This window comes from Dromaius novaehollandiae, chromosome W (assembly GCF_036370855.1).
Source record: "Dromaius novaehollandiae isolate bDroNov1 chromosome W, bDroNov1.hap1, whole genome shotgun sequence".
In the NCBI taxonomy this organism is placed as follows: domain Eukaryota; kingdom Metazoa; phylum Chordata; class Aves; order Casuariiformes; family Dromaiidae; genus Dromaius; species Dromaius novaehollandiae.
The window spans coordinates 3,496,668-3,515,547 of NC_088130.1; the positions used below are offsets into that span (position 1 = coordinate 3,496,668).

General features: G+C 38.3%; 1 protein-coding gene across 1 annotated transcript in view; it reads right to left on the bottom strand.

Moving 5' to 3' along the window:
- The window catches only part of LOC135324464 (probable global transcription activator SNF2L2), a 136,724-nt gene that overhangs the window by 13,305 nt on the left and 104,539 nt on the right, over positions 1 to 18,880 (bottom strand). Inside the window, exon 29 of the mRNA XM_064500953.1 lies at positions 8,896 to 9,113. Coding sequence (XP_064357023.1) covers positions 8,896 to 9,113 — 218 coding nt within the window. The remainder of the gene's footprint in view (positions 1 to 8,895; positions 9,114 to 18,880) is intronic.

Here is an 18,880-nt window from a genome sequence, read left to right on the forward strand (position 1 = left end):
GCTGTTATGGTAGGAGTCAACTGTTGCTATCTAGGCAAAGTTAATGCAGAGAAGCAGGTGCAGCAAAATGGTATCTAGGCATTAAAGAACAAACTCTAACGCAAGGGAGGAGAGTACAGTGAAGTTGTAGGGAAAATGGAGGAATATTTGATAAAATGTATTTTTTTCCACTTAAAATCAGGAAAGGGAGAAGGTAACTTCTGAGGATGCTAGACTAATGGTTTATTTCACTCTTAAATTTAAAAATAAAGGAAAGTACTCACAGGAGGAAGAGGATGGTTTTGGAGTCTAAGTCAGCATGAATGTGCATGATGCAACCAGAGCAACTGGGGCTCAACATGATCTTATTTGGCATACAAATTCCAAATTCAGTAAAAACATGTATTTATTTCCAGTAAAATTGTTCCTACTTTCAAAAAGGTAAAATAATTACACTGGACATATAGACCAACTTTGGTTTCTGAAAACATAAGAAAAGGATTACAAAGTAATCCTTATATCACCTTTCCATGTGGGCATTCTCAATTTCAGAGGGAATGAAAGACAGAAAGGTTAAAAATGAGGATCAGAACTGGAAAGAAGAGATGGAAGTGCTGGACTTCAGCATTTCAACCATCTTTCCCCTAAACAGTTGTCTTATTCCACAAGTGCAGACTAAGGTGCAACACCTACAAGGGTCCCTTTTCTAACTTGCAGATATTAGTTTCTTAAGTATAGAAAGAATTGCAACAAAATCCCAAACCAAAACATTTTAGTCTTATTGCAAATGGAGGTCTGCAAAGATGATGCATATGCCTAAAAATGTCAGCATTATCCCCAAGTTTTTCCCCACTTGTGATTTTAATTCTAAATTGCAAGGAGGGCAAATGTAAGCTGTGACACAAAGATAGTACATTTATAGATACCAAAAGATTAATGAAATAATATCCCACTCATAATTTGGCATTAGAAATTCATACTAGGGACGACAGTAAGAACTGTAGTGAGAAAAAGCACTGTCATCAGAGGGGCTAATAAGTACAGCGTCCTAATGGTTTCCTTTTTTATATAACTTTGGGAAGTTAATTACCTAGTCTTTTTTTATGCCAGATATCTGCTTCAGGGTGATTCATTTTGGAATTCAAACAATTAAACTTCTAAAAATCAAAGCTAGCAGAAAAACTTTTGTGGAGTTAAAAAAAAATCTATTCTTACAACTGCTCTAGTGCTTCTGTACTTTGAACAATAATACAACATTTTATCAAGGGGATGGGGAAAAACTGTTCTGTGCTAGCTAAAGAAAGGAATGGTATGAGAAAACCAGGTGATTGGTGTAGCTATTTGCATTGGCTATTAATGACTGCACTTTGAGAAGGGAGTGAGGCACATATGAGACAGGAGGATGAGATTCAGAAGCTGAAGGAATGAGTAGCTGATTATAAAGAAAGGATAATGTGTTTGCAACAGGCTGCTGAGAGTGCTGAAGCTAAGAATGCTCAGCAGGCTCAGAAGCTAGCGCAGGTGGCAGTGGTGATGGCTGCACAAAAGGCAGAACACATTCAGAGGAAAAAGAACAAAGGGAAACAGGACTTGGAAGACTTGATGGCAGTTCTGAGTGAGGATTGGGATCTGGAAACATAGGACAGCGTCATCTGGGAATCAAATAAGCATGAAGATGAAGAGTGCAATATGGCACTTCTTCAGACCCAAATGATATCCCAGGGTCTGCAAGATCCATCTCAGGGTGTATCCAAATGGCCTCATATGGCCCCTGAGCTAAAAGACATTACAGTAACAGTTACTAGTGGAAACCTGGAGGCAGTTTTTTGTTTCCGTCTTTGCAGGTATAACAGAGAAACCAAAATGGCCACCTCCTGGGTGATACTGTTCGGCTTCATGTGGGGGATATATATTGCTCAATGATTTGACACCACAACTGGATGGAATAATGCAACCATCTTTGAACAATTGAAACCAAAGCCACAGAGAACATCACCTTCACCACCATCTCAAGTAGCAAAGATGGAACTGTCAGAATGAGATAACTTTCACAAGAAATAGGGGTGGCGTGGGAATCAGGCAAAGAATGCAACATTTCCCTAAGTGGAGGAGCCACCAACACCACAGAATTAGGCACCAACAGTAAATCAGGAATAATTTAGCAATATAGGAAAAATAACTAACAGTGGCAAAAAGGAAATGCATTTAGGGAAAACCAGTTAAATAACAGCGTTTATTTAGATTTAGGAGATAGCTTGATAGGGCAATATTGGGTGAATGCAACAAAACCTGGGTCCAATTTAATTACAATTGCAGAAACAGAGGTTAACAAGACTAATGCAAACACCTGGCCATCATTATTGTTAATAAAAGAAAGAGGTGAGGTACATATGGGCCCTCGGAGTGAATATATTATTCAAATGAAGTTTAACAAAACCATAGTAAATGTCATGATCTCACAAATAGGTCATTTTGGGGAAGGATGAAGGGCCAGGGGATTTTACAAAATGCAAGAGACCTGTCAGGTACACTCAGTGGTTCAGAAGGTCTTGGCATAGAAACCCAAACGGGAAGCCTTCAAGTCCAACTCCAGGATGTAGTAAAATTTATATTTACATGGATAGAATCAAGTGGGGTTGCTTTGCAAGGAGGTGGTGCAAGCCATAAAACTAGAATTTGGATTGGACCGAAAATTGTTGCAGTGGTATTAAACAGCAGTTTTTGTTTTGGCAGGAGCAATAAATGATTCCTTAAAGAACTTAATATGTTATATAATACAACAGCAACTCAATATGGAAATGCAAGCATTGATGTCTCAAGTACAGATGGGGTGGTGGCAGGAGGCAATGGATTGATTACCAGGAAAAGATAAGTCACCCTCTTTATCTAAATCTGTGAAACAAGGCAGGTGTCAGCTGCAATGGACTACAAGATCAGGGTCAACAAGATGGGTCTGGAAAATAAGATGTGCAGGAAAAAGGCAGTTAAACCTCCAACAATGTTGGTTAAAAAAGCTGTTATCACAAAACAATGAAACCGTTTGGCCCACGATGTCCTTAAATCCACAGTGATGTAGTGTTACACCCAACAGATCTGTTATATGAGTTGATATGATTAGTTTAAGCCATTGTGAGATGCATGGGGATAGAAAGTGGCAGTGTCCACAAACAACATGAAAAGTGGAACCCTATATAAATGGATTTGCTTTTGGTTCAAATGTAACTAGCTGAAATTATAGAGGAGTGGAACATCACCTGTGAGGGAGTAAAATCAGAATATGTATTACAAACTGATGGGGGCAATATTATAGGTACAGAGTGTAGGAATAATGTAACCTGGTAGGTGTTACCTGGAATGAATGGAAGTGTGATGATGTAAAATTCCCCCCCTCCCTCCACTGGAAGAGGTAATGGTTAACATAGAAAGAGGTGTCGACTAAACTGGACCAAGGGTATCTCTGATGGGATGATTCAGTCTTCAAGAACATTCTCAAAGACGATGTTAAAAGAGCCATCCAGATCAATGAAACTTTGATTGAAATAGAATGCCAGGGACAAAACATCGTTCAAATTGGATGTAAGATCCCTCAATTGCATTTTGATTGAGGAACTGGATGGGATATGGATTTAACAGGGTTTCTGCAAGTATTGATAAACCCATGAGTATGGATTGTGATAGCAGTTCTATTGTGTATGACGTGGATAATCATATTGTGTGGTATAAGGAAGTTATGGCAACAGAACAAACTTGTATATGTGAAGTTAGCACAAATTGATTGTGGAGGTGCTGAAACAACATTGTAATCTGGCCAACAGCCAAGGGGTGGAGCATTTTGGAATATTCACATGGCCCCCCTCTTGGCAAAACAACATGGATAACAACAGCTGATAAAATGGGAATGTGAGTTTAACAGTGGATGTGAATGGGACACCCGCAACTGACTGAGAGGGCATTTGCCCCAAACCGATCATGTTAAAGAGAAAGAGGACCATCAGACAGACTAAACAGTAACCTGGGAATTAATTACCAAGAGACTTTTGAAACAAGGGAGTCAGCTTGAAAAGAATAGAGGCAGCATGAAATTTTGAAACAGGGGAGGAGAGCCCTTGGTCTGGAAACAGCAGTAGACAAAACCTGGGTTTGACGCTGACAGAAGTGGCCCTGCCAGCATCGGCATCGCAGCCTCCGCCTAGGCCTGGCGGAGCAGCCTCCTCCCTGTGGGATGCCGTGAGTAACCTGCCTCCAGCTAGTGGGCTGGCAGTATGGGGTGCACCAAGTAGGGGCCCACCCCTTGGGGGTGCATAGGTGACCTTGTGGGGGGCTTTCTCACCGGCACGTGGATCAGCAGGTTGTAGGGAGCAGCACGGGTGCACCTATAGCTGGAGCACCCGCAGCTCCCACAGGAGGGGTGTGCAAGTGGGGGAACCCACACTCCCACAGGAGGGGTGTGCTTGTAACCCACACTGCCGGGGGGGGGGGTGTATGGGGGGGGATTAGCTTTGGATTTGTTATAGAAGGGTTTTAGAAATATGTAGGTGTTAACATTTTGTGAGTATCTACTATTGTGGTTTTTCTGTTGTATTGCTGATATGGATCCTGAATGTTCACTGACTGCCAGTTAATCACATGTTGTTAGTAAATCAATAAACTGCCTGATTTAGTTTAAACGATGTGAGTTGAGCAGTTTTTCCCTGTGGCAGGTGGGCTTTACTTTACAGAAGTGTTTCTTTCTTGTCTCTTGTCTCCTTCCTTGACTGAATTTAGCCCAGTTATAAGACTGAAGGGAAAAAAAGGCTAATTTTGTGCAAGTTCAATGGAGATTAACAGCTAAAATCTAACACTTCTGTCCTCAACAGGTACACTCAAATAGCTCTTAACTTCTCGTGCTGGTCAAACTGGGCAGAAGCCATACCAGTAAAGGAAACTAAGTAAGCTTCTGCTAGCCAAGGCTCCACAACAAAGCTTGATTTTCCTTATAATGGATCAGGCCCAAACAAAGAAAAATAACATGAAACCTGTCTACAACAACCCGTTGTATGCATATGTACAAGGAGACAAGATTATAGTTGCACAGATATCTAACTCTTGTGGTCTTGACTTTGGAATTGTAATGGTAACATTGTGCACTTGCTTGTAATAGAAATAACTGCTCTAACAGCAGTAATAACACCAAAACTAGCAAATACTAACCAGTTTTATCATGCAAACCTCAGAGTACGTGCTGCACAGTCCCCTCTTGTAATCTTCAGTAGAGAGAAGGTGACAAGCAAAATGGAAATCCCCCTCAATGCCTCTGCAACTATTTCATTGAGTGGTTTCTGAACTTTGATTATATAAAGCTGCAAATCAGCTCATAAGGAGAAGACCTGGAATGAAGAACTATTTAAAAAATATATTTAAAAAACACAACTTCAGAGAATTGGGAACAATTGTGTAACAAGAAAACTGGAAGGGACTTCCCAGATCCTTGATTCTAGGATCCTGGTACTATTTCACCTGGAAAGATGTTTCAGAATCTTTTCCAGTTATCAACCTAAATTTATTCATGACTGGTTACACCCACTTGTTCTTGTGCCAACACTGTCTGGTAGTTGAATTGGTTCTACAATCTCCCTTGTGTTCATGCCTCCCTTCTTAAATGAATTTACCAAGAGCAATTGTATCTCTTCTCAGATTGTGCTGTGTTATACTAAACGAGCCAACCCATTTCTTCTTTCAAGACTCTTCCATATTACTTATCATTCTAGTATTTCTTTATATCTGTTCCAATATAAACTCATCTTTCTTGAGCAAGAAACCATTCAAGCACTATATGTAGGAATCCAGAAGCTTTAACAGCGTCATATACGATGACATTCGTATTTGCTTATCTGCACTGGCAACACTACAAACAGTATAACCTAGGGTCATGCTCATCTTTTTTGCAGCTGGACAATTTTGATGGCTCATGATCATCCTTTAATCAACTACTTTGCCCAGGTCTTTCTTTTTCTGTCATTTCCAAGTGATGAGCTCCCAGCTCAGAGAAGTTTCCTATTTTTAGTCCATAAGCACATTATAATGCATTGTGAACTATTGAATTTCATGTCAGTTCTTTCACTCCAGACCTCAATTGCATTCAGTCCTCCATGAATAACATCCCAATCCCCCTCGATATTGATACTTTTAAAACTTTATGCTACTGATAACAATGGTCCTAATTTTTAAATGAATATCATTAATATATTATGATCCATCCCAACACTAATCTTTGAAGAACTTCAGTGGTAACTTCCTTCCAGCCTAAAGGTTCCTCTTCCAGTATTGCTCGTGACCCTACTTGAGTGGGGGTGGGGTGGGGGGGTGGACCAGATGATCTCTAAAGATCCCTTCCAACCTCAACCATTCTGTGATTCTGTGTCTCTGGCTGCAGGGAGTGCCTAGGCCCTCCTCCTGGGGCTGGAGACAGCAATATCCTTCCTTGTGGGAGGTGTGCTCTGGTTGAGGCACTGAGTCGGCAGGTGAAGGAGCTGCAGGAGGAGGTGAGCAGTGCACACCATCAGGGAGGATGAGCAGATTTATGGGGTCTTCGCACAGACCCTACAAAGCCAAGAACCCAAACCCTACGTTGCAAGGAAGGAGGGACAGCCAGAGACTACCCTCAAAGAAGCAGTGGATGGAAACTCCTAAGATGGGGGAGGCTAAAAACTTGTCAACAACATCTAATGCCTGGCAACACATCTAAGGCTCCTTCTCCATCTCTGGTTCCACAGTTACAGAACAGGTACACTTCCCTGGGAACAGGTGAGGAAGATTCCCATTCAGGGAAGGTGTCAGAGCCAGCTAGGCCTCAAACAAGTGTCCGCACAAAGAAGAAAAAGATGATAGTTATTGGAGACTCTCCTGCAGGGAATGGAGGCACCAGTCTGCCAACCTGACCTGATGTCTTGGGAAGTTTGCTGCTTACCAGGCGCTTAGATCTGGGATGTTGCAGAGAGACTGCAGAGGCTTGTCTGACCCTTGGACTATTATTTCTGGCTGCTCATCCGTGCATGCACCAACGATACTGCCAGGGAAGACCCTGAGTGTATCAAGAGTGACTACACAGCTCTAAGGGTGAGGATGACAGGCATGGGGGCCCAGGTGGTGTTTCCCTGAATCCTGCATGTGAAGGGGAAATGCTTAAGTGTTGCATGGTGCCTTAGATGTCTTTTACCCTGTGTAATAGAGGGCCTTCCATTTCCAGTTCTGTAGCCTGCCTTTCACTCTCAGCTCTGTAACCCTTCATCTACACACCCCGAGGCTGCTGTGGCAGTGCCCTTACCCTGATGACCCAAGTGTTCTTATCCTCACAGCCTTGCACTGCCAGATTCTGAACCACTGTCTGTCATGTCAGCTTTCTTGTGGAAAGTGGTTGCCACTGATGTGTGAATCACCCTTTTCTTCCTCTACTCCTCATTCTTCACCTTGTAGCTTCTAGTCTATAACTCCTATAACTAAGATTTCTTCATCCTTCCCTTTGTAGCTTTTAGTTTATAACTTTAGAGCCTAGTAGATAGCATAGTCAATAATAGTCATTTACATGCCCAATAAATATACACCTGCATAAAATCAAGTGTTCTCCAATCAGCATTAATAGCATCATAAGAAGGAACAACCAATCTCTTTTCGCTCTCTCTTTCTTTCTCTCTCTCTCGGGGAAAGAACATCTTTGCCAACATGCTGACCGACCTGGTGAGGAGAGCTTTAAACTATGAATGTCAGGGGTGGGAGATTACAATGCACAGTTAAGTGAAGAAATGGTGAATGGGGTAGAAAGCAAAGGGTGCAGGGCAACAGATACAAGAGAGACCTCAGGAATGATAAAACAGAGTGAAAGGAGGCCCACCTCAAGTATATGTACACAAATGCATGCAGCCTGGGAAAGAAGCAGGAGAAATTAGAGCTCCACATGTGGACACAGAACTATGACATCATTGGAATAACTGAGACGTGGTGGGAGGGTTCACATGACTGGAGCTCTGTGATGGATGGATACAGGCTCTTTAGGAAAGACAGGCAGGAAAGATTGGGAGGAGGGTGTCCTCTATGTGAAGGAGCAGCTCAAATGTATGGAGCTCTTCTATGGAATGGGCAACAGGATGGTTGAGAGCTTGTAGGTCAGGATCAGAGAAGAGGCCAGTAAGGGTAACCTCATGGTGGGAGTTTGTCACAGGCCACCCGATCAGGATGAGAAAGCAAAGTCTTCTTTAAAAAACTTGAAGAAGTCTCCAGATCTCAGGCCCTGGTTCTTGGACGGGGGTGGGTGGGGGGCTTAAATTGCCTTGACATCTGCTGGAAGGGCAACACAGAGAGATGCAAACAATCCAGGAGGTTTCTAGAGGGTGCCAGGGATAACTTCTTGATACAGGTACTAGATGTGTCAACCAGGGGTGACGCTCTCCTGGATCTGCTACTTGTGAACAATGAAGAACTACTGAGGGCTGTGATAATCAATGGCAGCTTTGGCTGTAGTGACCATGAAATAGTGGAGTTCAAGAGCCTGAGGGAAGTGCGGAAGGAAAGAAGCAGAGTACGGACCTTGGACTTCAGGAGAGCAAACTTTGGCTTATTCAGGAAACTGGTAGGTGGGATCGCATGGGAGTCAGCTCCATTAGCTCCATTAAGCTAAAGGAAAACCCTTCCTAAACCTGTGGTACTGAAATACATCTATTAAACAGGACAGTAGCATTTCTAAGCAGACATTATATGCCCATCTTTTAAATTACATTTTGACAATTTTCTATCAACTAGGTCCTTTAAAAAGCCCTCTGTGCAGAGGATCAGGACCTAAATGGAATTATTTTATTTTTGAATAAATAAATAACTACAATTGAAAATTATAATGGATTAAGTTTCCAGAAATTATTTGTCAAAAACAAAAAAGGCTGAGCTCACCTGTCTTTGTAGTTTATCACAGTATCAATAATGGCATTCATCTGTTTTGTCAGTTTGGGTGGGTTGGGTGACAACTTCTCTGCAGGAGGTCTGCCTCTTCTTTTCTTTGCTTTCTCCCCATCCTCTTTCCCAGAATCCTTATCCACATTTCTTCGTCTCTTCCGTTTTTTAAGCCGGACTTCCTCTTCCATTTCTTCCAAATTGCCGTCTTCGATTGCCTGACAACCATGGATTCAGAAAGTAATATTTTTTAAAACCAAAAGAGAAAAATGCAAAGAGAATTAACAAGCTGTATTTAAAAAACAAGAAAAATATGACACAAGATGTAGATATTTCAACACTAGATGCTCGGTCTATTTATAAACAAGATTTCAAAAGAAAATTCAGTTACTGGCAATCAATAAGACACTAAAATTAAATTAGTTATATAAAAAATCCTATCACCTAAATAGATATATATTCATCTGATCCTGAATTCCACACATATGAGGGACTGCTGGTAAGTATGCAATAAGCATCAATTTCTTCACTTTAGTAGCAGTCCTAGAGGATGTAGTTCAAGAGAAAGACTTTGATATGCATGTTTGCAGACAGGATACTCTACACCATGCTCAGCTTCCAATGAAAGAGCTTACACGTTTTTTTCTGTTTTTACATATATATACACACACACACATATACACACTTACTTTATGTACTGACATACTAGACTCAGCTTCTCTTCCAAAGAGTTTAAGTGACATATGAATCACCTGAGCTTTAAAACCATACCTAAAATGTATAATTTTCATTTAGAATAGCAATCAACAATCAGGCAGAAGCACTGACAATACAGTGTTTTACAGTAAAGAGCACTCATCACAGGATGAAAAAAGAAAAAATCCACACACATCCACAAAAAAATAAACCATTTCAATTACACACAAATGGGAAAAAAACCCATAAACAGAAAAAATATTGGGTCATAAGAGAACTGAAATTAAAAGGAAAAAAATCAAAAATCTTAAAATCAGACTTTCTGATTAATGCTTTCTCAGAACGTAACTGATGTTGATATTTGTCCCTTTTGCCTCTCAATATTGCCTTGAGTACATGCAAATGCTAATCAATCCTTTCTCATAGCTGAAAGAGCTCTAATCATAAGGCAATTACCTTCATTTCTCCACAGCACCAAACATGGCTAATATTTATGATCATGTGAGTATAACAATCTATATAAAAAGAGTGATTACAGCCCAGACATAATTTCTTTCAATTGTGTACAATGTCTCTTGAAAAACATTTTGTGAAAAAACCTGGTGCACAACACAAAACAACCTGGCATGTTAAAAACACCAGTGGGATTTCAAAATCTGTTTCCTATGCATCCTCCGATGTGCAAATCCACAGAACAAACATGAACACAGAATCCTGAGGGACAGCCTGAAACTAGGCCTTAATAATCAAAAGACAATTTCCATCATGCTTCCACAACGTTCAGATAACCACTATGAAGGAGGCTTGAGATCTGATGAGTTAGGAGGAAAAAGGAAGGGAAAAAAAATCTGCACGCAAATTCATTAATATTCATTTGGCTAAAGCAGGACACCCACTACACACTACTGCAGCTAGCGAAGATTAGGAAAAGGAAATTTCTCTGCAAATCTTGGAAGCTAGAAATACTACTAATAAATACAGCATGCAAGGCTGTCAACAGTTAATGTCATTGCTCTCCTTAAGCACTCAGTTGAACATAGAAATACGGAGAACACCGGCTTTTGATGTGTTATACACCTACACATGCCTGTGATGTAGTTCTACTGAATCTTCAAGATGGCAATGAAAAAGAATATTTACCTTACCACTATCAGCAGGCCGGCTATCGGAAATCACAGTTAGTGGGGATAAAATTAACAAGCCAGCAAAGCAGCGAGCTGCTAGTCTCTTCATCAGCTGATCAGGAAAAAAAAGAGAGCTGGGGAAAGGCTATGTTTTCATATACGAGTAATTTTATTTTACTGAAAATTTAATACTGAAAGGATTGTGGATACTCAAATCTGCTGTTTCATTCTACCTACTACAAGGCCCGAAGCCTTCTTCCTTCAGCCGGCTTTAATATTGACAACTACTTATCATATTTCTCCCCTTAGTATTCCAGGCACCCAGATTCTAGATTTTTAGCTGGGCAGCTATTGATTCTTGTTAGCGTTTTAATTGTAACAGCAAAATTGGACAATTTCATGTATGATTTTAAAACTAAAATAGAATGTATGTAACAAATACAGTTTTAAAATGCAGATGATACATTTTTTTTATTGTACTGTAATGAACAGATCAGGTTTTGGTTATTACAACTACTACAAAAAATACTCAGAACAACAAGAAACAAAGTGCCCCCCCAATAAACAGCATTGTCACCATCCCAGAGAGTACTAACATCTCATTTAGAATTGTGCATACAATTGTTACTTGGGGTATATACTATTTTGAAAAATTGTTTATGGGGTTGGGAGAAAAGATCAAAGTCAAAAGAATGTTTTGGATTGTTTTTTTTTTTAAACTACATTGGCCAATGTAGTAAAAACAAACAAAAAAAGAAAATAAAGAACAAGCAAACTGTGACATTTGTTCTTCTGCTTGCTAGATTAATGACTAGTAGACAGCAAATTAATTGCCAGCACACTATAAACTTGCAAATGAATATTAAAACCCCTCTACTTGGCTAATAATATATAAATCTATTATTATAATTAGCACAAATAAAAATTTTGTGCAGACATGTAAATTCAGACAGTTTTCCTTAAATTAAGGCTTTAGTGGAAGCACTAAAAACCAGCGTGACACTACGAGCAGCCAAACAGTGTTGTTAATGTGATACCTAACCAACATAATTCTCAAATGGTAAATTTATACCTTGGAAATAAACAGTAAAGTGGAAAACTAAACTTATGATTTAGGCTGACCCAAAAGATGGCTTAAAACTACTCAGTGTAAATCAACTGAGCAGAGATGTTAAAGTTCTATGCATGTCAACAACACACACACACATTCATATGTGTGCTCATATATGAACAAATTATTTATTAACTAATTCAGATGACAGCTCTTCATTAGAAAAAACTTACTACAATAGGGCTAAAGTGCCACACCCAAGAGAATATCCTTCCAAACCTTTATCAGCAGGATAATGTAATGAATCCCAGAAACAAATCTCCAGTTTCTGATGGATGACGTGTTGTACAAGAGTGTAAGACATAGCACAGACATCTCTCATGTTAAAATGCCTTTGGATTAGTGAGGTGAACAGAAAGGAAGTCAAGAAAACTACTGTACAAATAAATATTTAACACTTCCCTTAGGCAACAGGACAGAAAACTACAATAAAGTTTGGAGCCTGGTTTCTTGAAATAAAGCTGTAAAAAACTATTAGAGTCCAATTCTGCAAAGGGTCAAGCATCTCATGAGAAGTACTGGGTATCTTCAATTCCTTAGGAAGCCAATGGAAAACCAGTGGAAAGCATGACGACTAAGTTAAGTCCTGTACCAAGAAAATCCTCCTGCTATTCAGTACCTTATTGCTGTGTCTTGGTTCATGGTATATAAAACAGTTCCCTTGCTCAAGAGCTGAGCAAGTCTCTCAGGGCACCAGAATTCTAAGCAGCATATTGACCATAGATTAAAGAGAAACAAATAAACAAAAGAATTTTCAAAAGGCAACTAGAAGAAGTTGGTTCTGGGACAGTTGGCCTTCCTATTGCTAATTGCAGTTACATCTCATCATGAAGGAGCATTTCTTACTTTTGTCCAGATTTAAGTCTTCTTAGTAAAAATGGATACTGTTCCATGAGCATCAAAGAAATGAAGTAAAGAAAGATCAAAATGGAAACTGCTTTGTTTGTATCCTTAACATTGACTTAGTTGAGAATCTGGAAAACATGGCACAACATCATGCACATACAACTTTTCAGTCAAGAATTATGGAACTAAATGTGCATTAAGATCTATAGGTCTGACTTTTACTTGGTGACAATGTCCTTTTGCAATCCAACCTGATAATACCTGAGGAAATCAACAACAAATCTACCTTGGCGAAATCACCCATGGATATTTTATTTAATAAAAAACTGAAGTTGTATGTTATAATAAGGTAAGTAATGGCATAAGATGAAATATATTAAACTTCACAAAGGTTCTCAAAGACCTTAAACTCTCAGACCAGTCCTATATTAGTTATTAGATTCATTTTGTATGAAACAGGAATCAAGTGATTTGAGTAAGGTCACATGGTGAATCAATGGCAGGGTTGGGCATAAAAATCAGTTCTGGTGTCCAACACTCCAGTGATTTTTTTCTCATATTTCAATGACTACATTGTGAGAGGCATTTATCATGGACCAAGATATATACTAGTTTCCTTTGCTCTGAAATCATTATTAAGTACTACTACTAGAAATTTAAGGGGCAAAGAAAGCTATTACTATTGCCTACAGTCACGGAAACTGTACACACACTTAAAAATAGTGGTAGTGAACCATATGACAAGTCTACTTGATAATGTTGAAACCCTGTTTGGATTAAATGAGACACTGTGCAGAACAAGAGACCTCCTCCTATATGCTGCATCCCCCTCTTATTCCCTCTTAACCCAAAGAAGCATCTCCAAAGAGTGTTACTATAGCTTACTCCCTTCCTTCCCAGGCATTAATGCTCAACATCTCTCAAAGCTACATAAGTAGAGAACAGAGAGCTCCTGTAACTAACTTTACCATACAGGCAGATTTGCTAACATGCTAATTATCCACCTCAGTATTTTCATTGAAGGCATACAAAATATAGGTGAACAGAAAAATCAGCTTCCCAATCCCTTAAACAGAAATAAACCCAACAATGCACAGTATCCTGAAGTCTGAACTTTTCCTAGGGCAAAGGCATACCATTTACAGAACTATTCCCTGCCATGCTGAATGGCAGATTCCCCAACAACTTCCTCTAGCAAGCTAGGGTAGCAGTAAGAGGTAAACCATTGCTGGCTGGGACACAAGGCTCCTACGTTGTTTAGCCAGTAATCATAAGTTTCATGAGACTCAAAGGTTTTTTTTTTTTTTAACCAACAAGATCCTGGGTTTCAACCAACAAAATATCCTAAGAATGGAGATATGATAGCTTGTCAAGCATGGGATTCGAATGGAGAGCATTCTACTTTGAAACTCCCAGTTCGTCCTAGCTCCTATTTTAATTTTATTTTATGCACAATCAAAACAGAATACACAACCAGAAAAGCCAGGTATTTAAGTATTACATATTCCAGTATATTCAGGCAATAAAAGTGATATCAATCATAACACTATTTCATGGAATATACACAAATTGGATACTCAAAATACACATCAGTATTACTATGACAATATAATACAGAGAGCAATATCTATAAACCACTAGGAGACCAGGGAGGTAAAATCCCTCATATATGAAGAAGATATCTTATGCAGGCATTGTACTGACAACTGACCAAGAGGTACTAAACAGAGGATTTTAAAGGCTGTTAACCATTTAATCAAAACCAAAAAATGCCAGCGACCCAATACTGAAGAAAAGGTGATTGCTTCCTCTCTCTACCTGCCCCATCCAATTTATCTCCCCAGCCTTATCCTTCAGGTCCTGCAGATATGTCCCAATACGAATTCTACTTTTCTTCCTTCTATGCCCTATCTGAAATCCCATCCCTCTTTGCTTTACTTGTTTGCTCGTGTTGTCTCTAACACCTAATGGAGACTTCTAACTTATTAAGTCCTCAAAAGATCCCTCTCTTTAAAATCCAAATCTCTTGCTTGGTTTCTCAACAGTGATCTTCCTGATGTCTAATAAATACTATGAAGAAGAATAATAACACAACATTGTAGGCATGGACAATCAGATGACACAAAGATATTCTATTGATAGTACCAATGACTAAACATCTGAAAATAATACAAGGATTGATAGGGTTATTTTAACTGAATTTCCTTTCACTGTTGGATAGAATCACACAACAGATAAGCAAGACTGATTTTGCTGGGATTAAACTGAAAAACAAGCATTTTGATTTGAAGATTGATGCTAATAAACTTTTAGTACAATGTAAGTACATATTTACATACTTACTTTGAAACAAAAGAATGTATCATAAAAAATGTACCTATTTAAAATATTTATGGGATCAAAGTTTTAATTTTCAATATTTTATTTCTGGTCTAAAAAAAGTTTCAAATAAAATATCTTCTTAATCTAAAGCATCACACAGAGCCAGCACTGATAAATTTCACCTAAGTTATAAGGAACTACATTTGCAGTAACAAACATTTTCTGATTTTTTGTTGTTTTTTTAAGTGCAACTTGATTAAAAATAAATAATTAAAAATCCAACAATGTAAGCAATGTTTTTAAATTAAATCAATCAAAACTGATTTTGCAACTGTGAACTTTTCATAAACTTATGGGGACAAAAAGACTGAAGGGCACAATCACTAGAAATAATGTTGGGACTCACAGACTTCACAGGGAGCACAAGGAAAGGAAGACCATTAGGGAGAAAGAAGTGATCATCTAGTTATGATAGCCAGTTGTCTTTTGAATAGATATTAAAAATATTTTCTCTTCTTTTGAGCTATAAACAGAGCAATAAAAAAGTCTCCTGTTTTATACTTGAATACTATTTTTATCAACACCCTAAAACATCACCAATTTTTTCTGTACAATATGAGATATGCATATAGGACACTGGTATAAAGAGTTAACTGGCATTTGTTTGTGTGGCAAAGTAATCTCGGCTCGTGCCAATAAAGTCATATGTCGCATCATCAAGTACTTTCTTATGTTCTCTTTCTTCTTCGTATTTGGGTGGACTAACACTTCTCTTTTTGAAATAAGCAGTCTTTATTCTGAGTTTGAGATACAGAAGATAACCAAATGGGAACAAAATGAGGAAAATGAGCAAGGAGAAAAAGGAGAGAGAAAATAGTCTGGATAAAAACAAAAATAATTGAAAAAATAACTTTGAGAAACCTTTTCCATTTTTATTATTTTTTCACTGGATGTTTGTAGTGACCTCTTGCATCCATTTATTTAGAGAAAGCAGCTTTAGAGATTTTTCCAGTAGCATGGGAAATTGGTTGTAGAGATATATTGCTCTTAATGCAGGTGAGTCTGAGGCAGTTAAGAGTGGGATGGCCCTCATGTAGCCCTATTATGCATACAACATAACAGAGTAAGAAATGAGAAAATGTAAGGCGAGAGATAAGATTATTTCACTACTAAATAGACAGAAGGAAAATTTTAACGCAAAGAAAGACTGTTCAAACAAGAAGTGATAGCAGTAGAAAGCATCCTTGTTAGAGAGTCCCAATATAATTTGTTAGTAACTTTGTATAATTTAGAGACTTTGTATAATTTAGAGAAAGATAACAACATAAAACATAAAACCAAGTCACGCTTTGGACAACTTAGCTTTTGTCAGTAAATTAAATAAAATTAGAGGAGGAAACAGTAATACAAAAAGATATATTCAGACTAGCTCTGCACAACATTTTGCAAAGCTACCTTCTAGTAATGATGTAGTGAGTCCAAAGTTTTCAGGCCATTTCTACAGTTACAGAGTTGGATGTGTTTATTAGAATACTGCAGGATTTACTGCAGAGCTCAGTCCTTTAATGTACATGCGTCTAGAAGGAGTTCTTGGTCTTCTGGGATAAATTACAGTGCAAATCACAGTCTGATGAGCAAAAACTATTATTTAAGCAGGGGCTCACTGAAGAATACAAAGAAGTTTCAAAGAAAGGCACAGACTCTTAAGAATGGTCTAGGAGGATGTGAAGTTCCTCCATAGAAGAAAGAAGAATGCAGTGCAAGTGCATATATGAAATAAATTAAATTTAAGCAAGGCCCCAAGCAGCAATGAAGTCCTAAGATTCTGATTCTTTGCGATCCATCTGACAATGTCTCATTATATGTACTCAGAGGTAACTGAAACAGATGTCAAGTATGCTAATCCTTAATTTCTCTAAAATCTTGTAATCCAAAATTATCAAGTTTATACTCTAAACTTGGACTGGTCTTTTATATTATTGGAAATATATTTTTTTCTTTTAAAAATAAAACCTCATTCCTAGGGTACAGAAAACAGAGCATTCCATTCATTGAGCAGATTACTTCAAGATGACTCAAGAATCTGATTTCCTAAGGCCTTCTAGTCATGCTTAGGGATTGGTTTAATAATTTTTGAGAAGCCCAGTTTTTAACTTAACTGTTTTTCCATGTTTGCTAGGTTAATATTTCTGCTCTTGTTATATATTAGGACACTAACAGTCCCATAAGTTGCTCCTGGGGGCAAGGCAAAATATTAAATGCTTCTCTTTTTGCAGAGTGAATAGGTACTTTGGCCAAAATCTACAACAAGTTGCTTGGAAAAGTATAGGTAACTTTTCACCCATGTTGCAAATGCAAATCTGACAGAGGAAACTCATTAATGACTAATCATTGTTCAAAAGCCTGATAGGTGACAAAATGTCATGGCCTACTATGCAATAAGCCCCATCATTTTAACTAGCAAGCCTCTTATCAGTCTTGGAGAAAGTAAGGATACAGTGGACACCCAATATTAAGATGTTTGTTTCTTCCCCTTCAGATCCCAAACTGCTCCTAGGGACCTGAATCTAAAAAATTTAATGCAGACTTTCTTTTTTTGTGGATTTCTGTGATATTTGTTTGCGCTTCACTTGTAGTAGGTCATTTGAATTTTGACTTTCTGCATGAAGATTAATATCCCAGACATCTTATCTGCAGGGTCTTTAACTGTTTCATGCAAAATTTTATACCTCAAAAGAGTAAAAATATTACAATTCAAGTATGAAAGTCAGTTTCAGTTCATGATTGCTGGGATATACCAACTTGATATGTGAGATAAATATAGCTATTTCAATCAAAATACAGTTTATTTTAGTCTAATGTTCTCAACAATGCTGCTCATAATTGTCAAAAATAGAAAAGGATGTTTATGTCACACTATTATTCTAATATTTCCTACAAGAGAATATACTTACAGTTCCAATATAAAACATGCTAAGATTTGTTATAGTATTTTACAAGTAAAATCCTTGGGGCAAAGTGAAAGACAAAAGAATCCTACAAAAATACATTGATATGTTTTACTGATAGATATTTCTCTGAAATAGCCGTTCAGATTTCCTGACTTCAGGTCTTCACTACACAAAAACAGTTCTGACATTTAAAATTGTTTTACTGAGAATATTTTCCAAATATAAAAGAAACATTTCAGAAGTATTTTGTTAGGCCCCAATAATCATACTCTCAATCTTGCTTCCAAATTTTTGATGAGATAGGTACTCAGAAAGTGGAACAGGTTTGGGTTTTTCTTTGCTTTAAAACTAACAACCCCTTCCTGCCAGAAAACGGAACAAAAATGAAGTATTGTGTAGATGCACTTTAGTTCCCACACATCAAAAAGCCAAGAAAAGCCCCTTTCATCTAAACTGTCTCATCAGTTTTAATTTCATTGCACTTCAAAAAGTAGTCATAAGGGCCTTATTTCCTTCTCTTTTCTAGAATAGTCTCTGAACTGAATTTCTTTCTGTAAGGGTACGTGGAATGTGAGAGCATCTGCATTAAGGGTATCAGTTCAAGGACCTTTTCAATGCAAAGGGGACAATAAGTAAAGGGGGAAGCGAGAAACAAGACACAGACACAAACCTGACAGACAAGCGATATTGAAGACAATGACAAAGACCAAAACTCTCCAGTCACTAACTGATGGGCCGTTAAGAAACTACAGACATGGCCAACCCGGACTTTGTGACAGATAAGGAGGGGGAAACAAGATGAACAGGAGGATTTTTAGATAAGAGGGGGGCCTGTGGGACTATGCGAGACTTTCTAAGGAATATTTGGGGGAAGGGGATTGAGGAGGAACAGAGAGGGGAATGGCGAGGAGGGGGTATAAAAGGAATCAGTCACG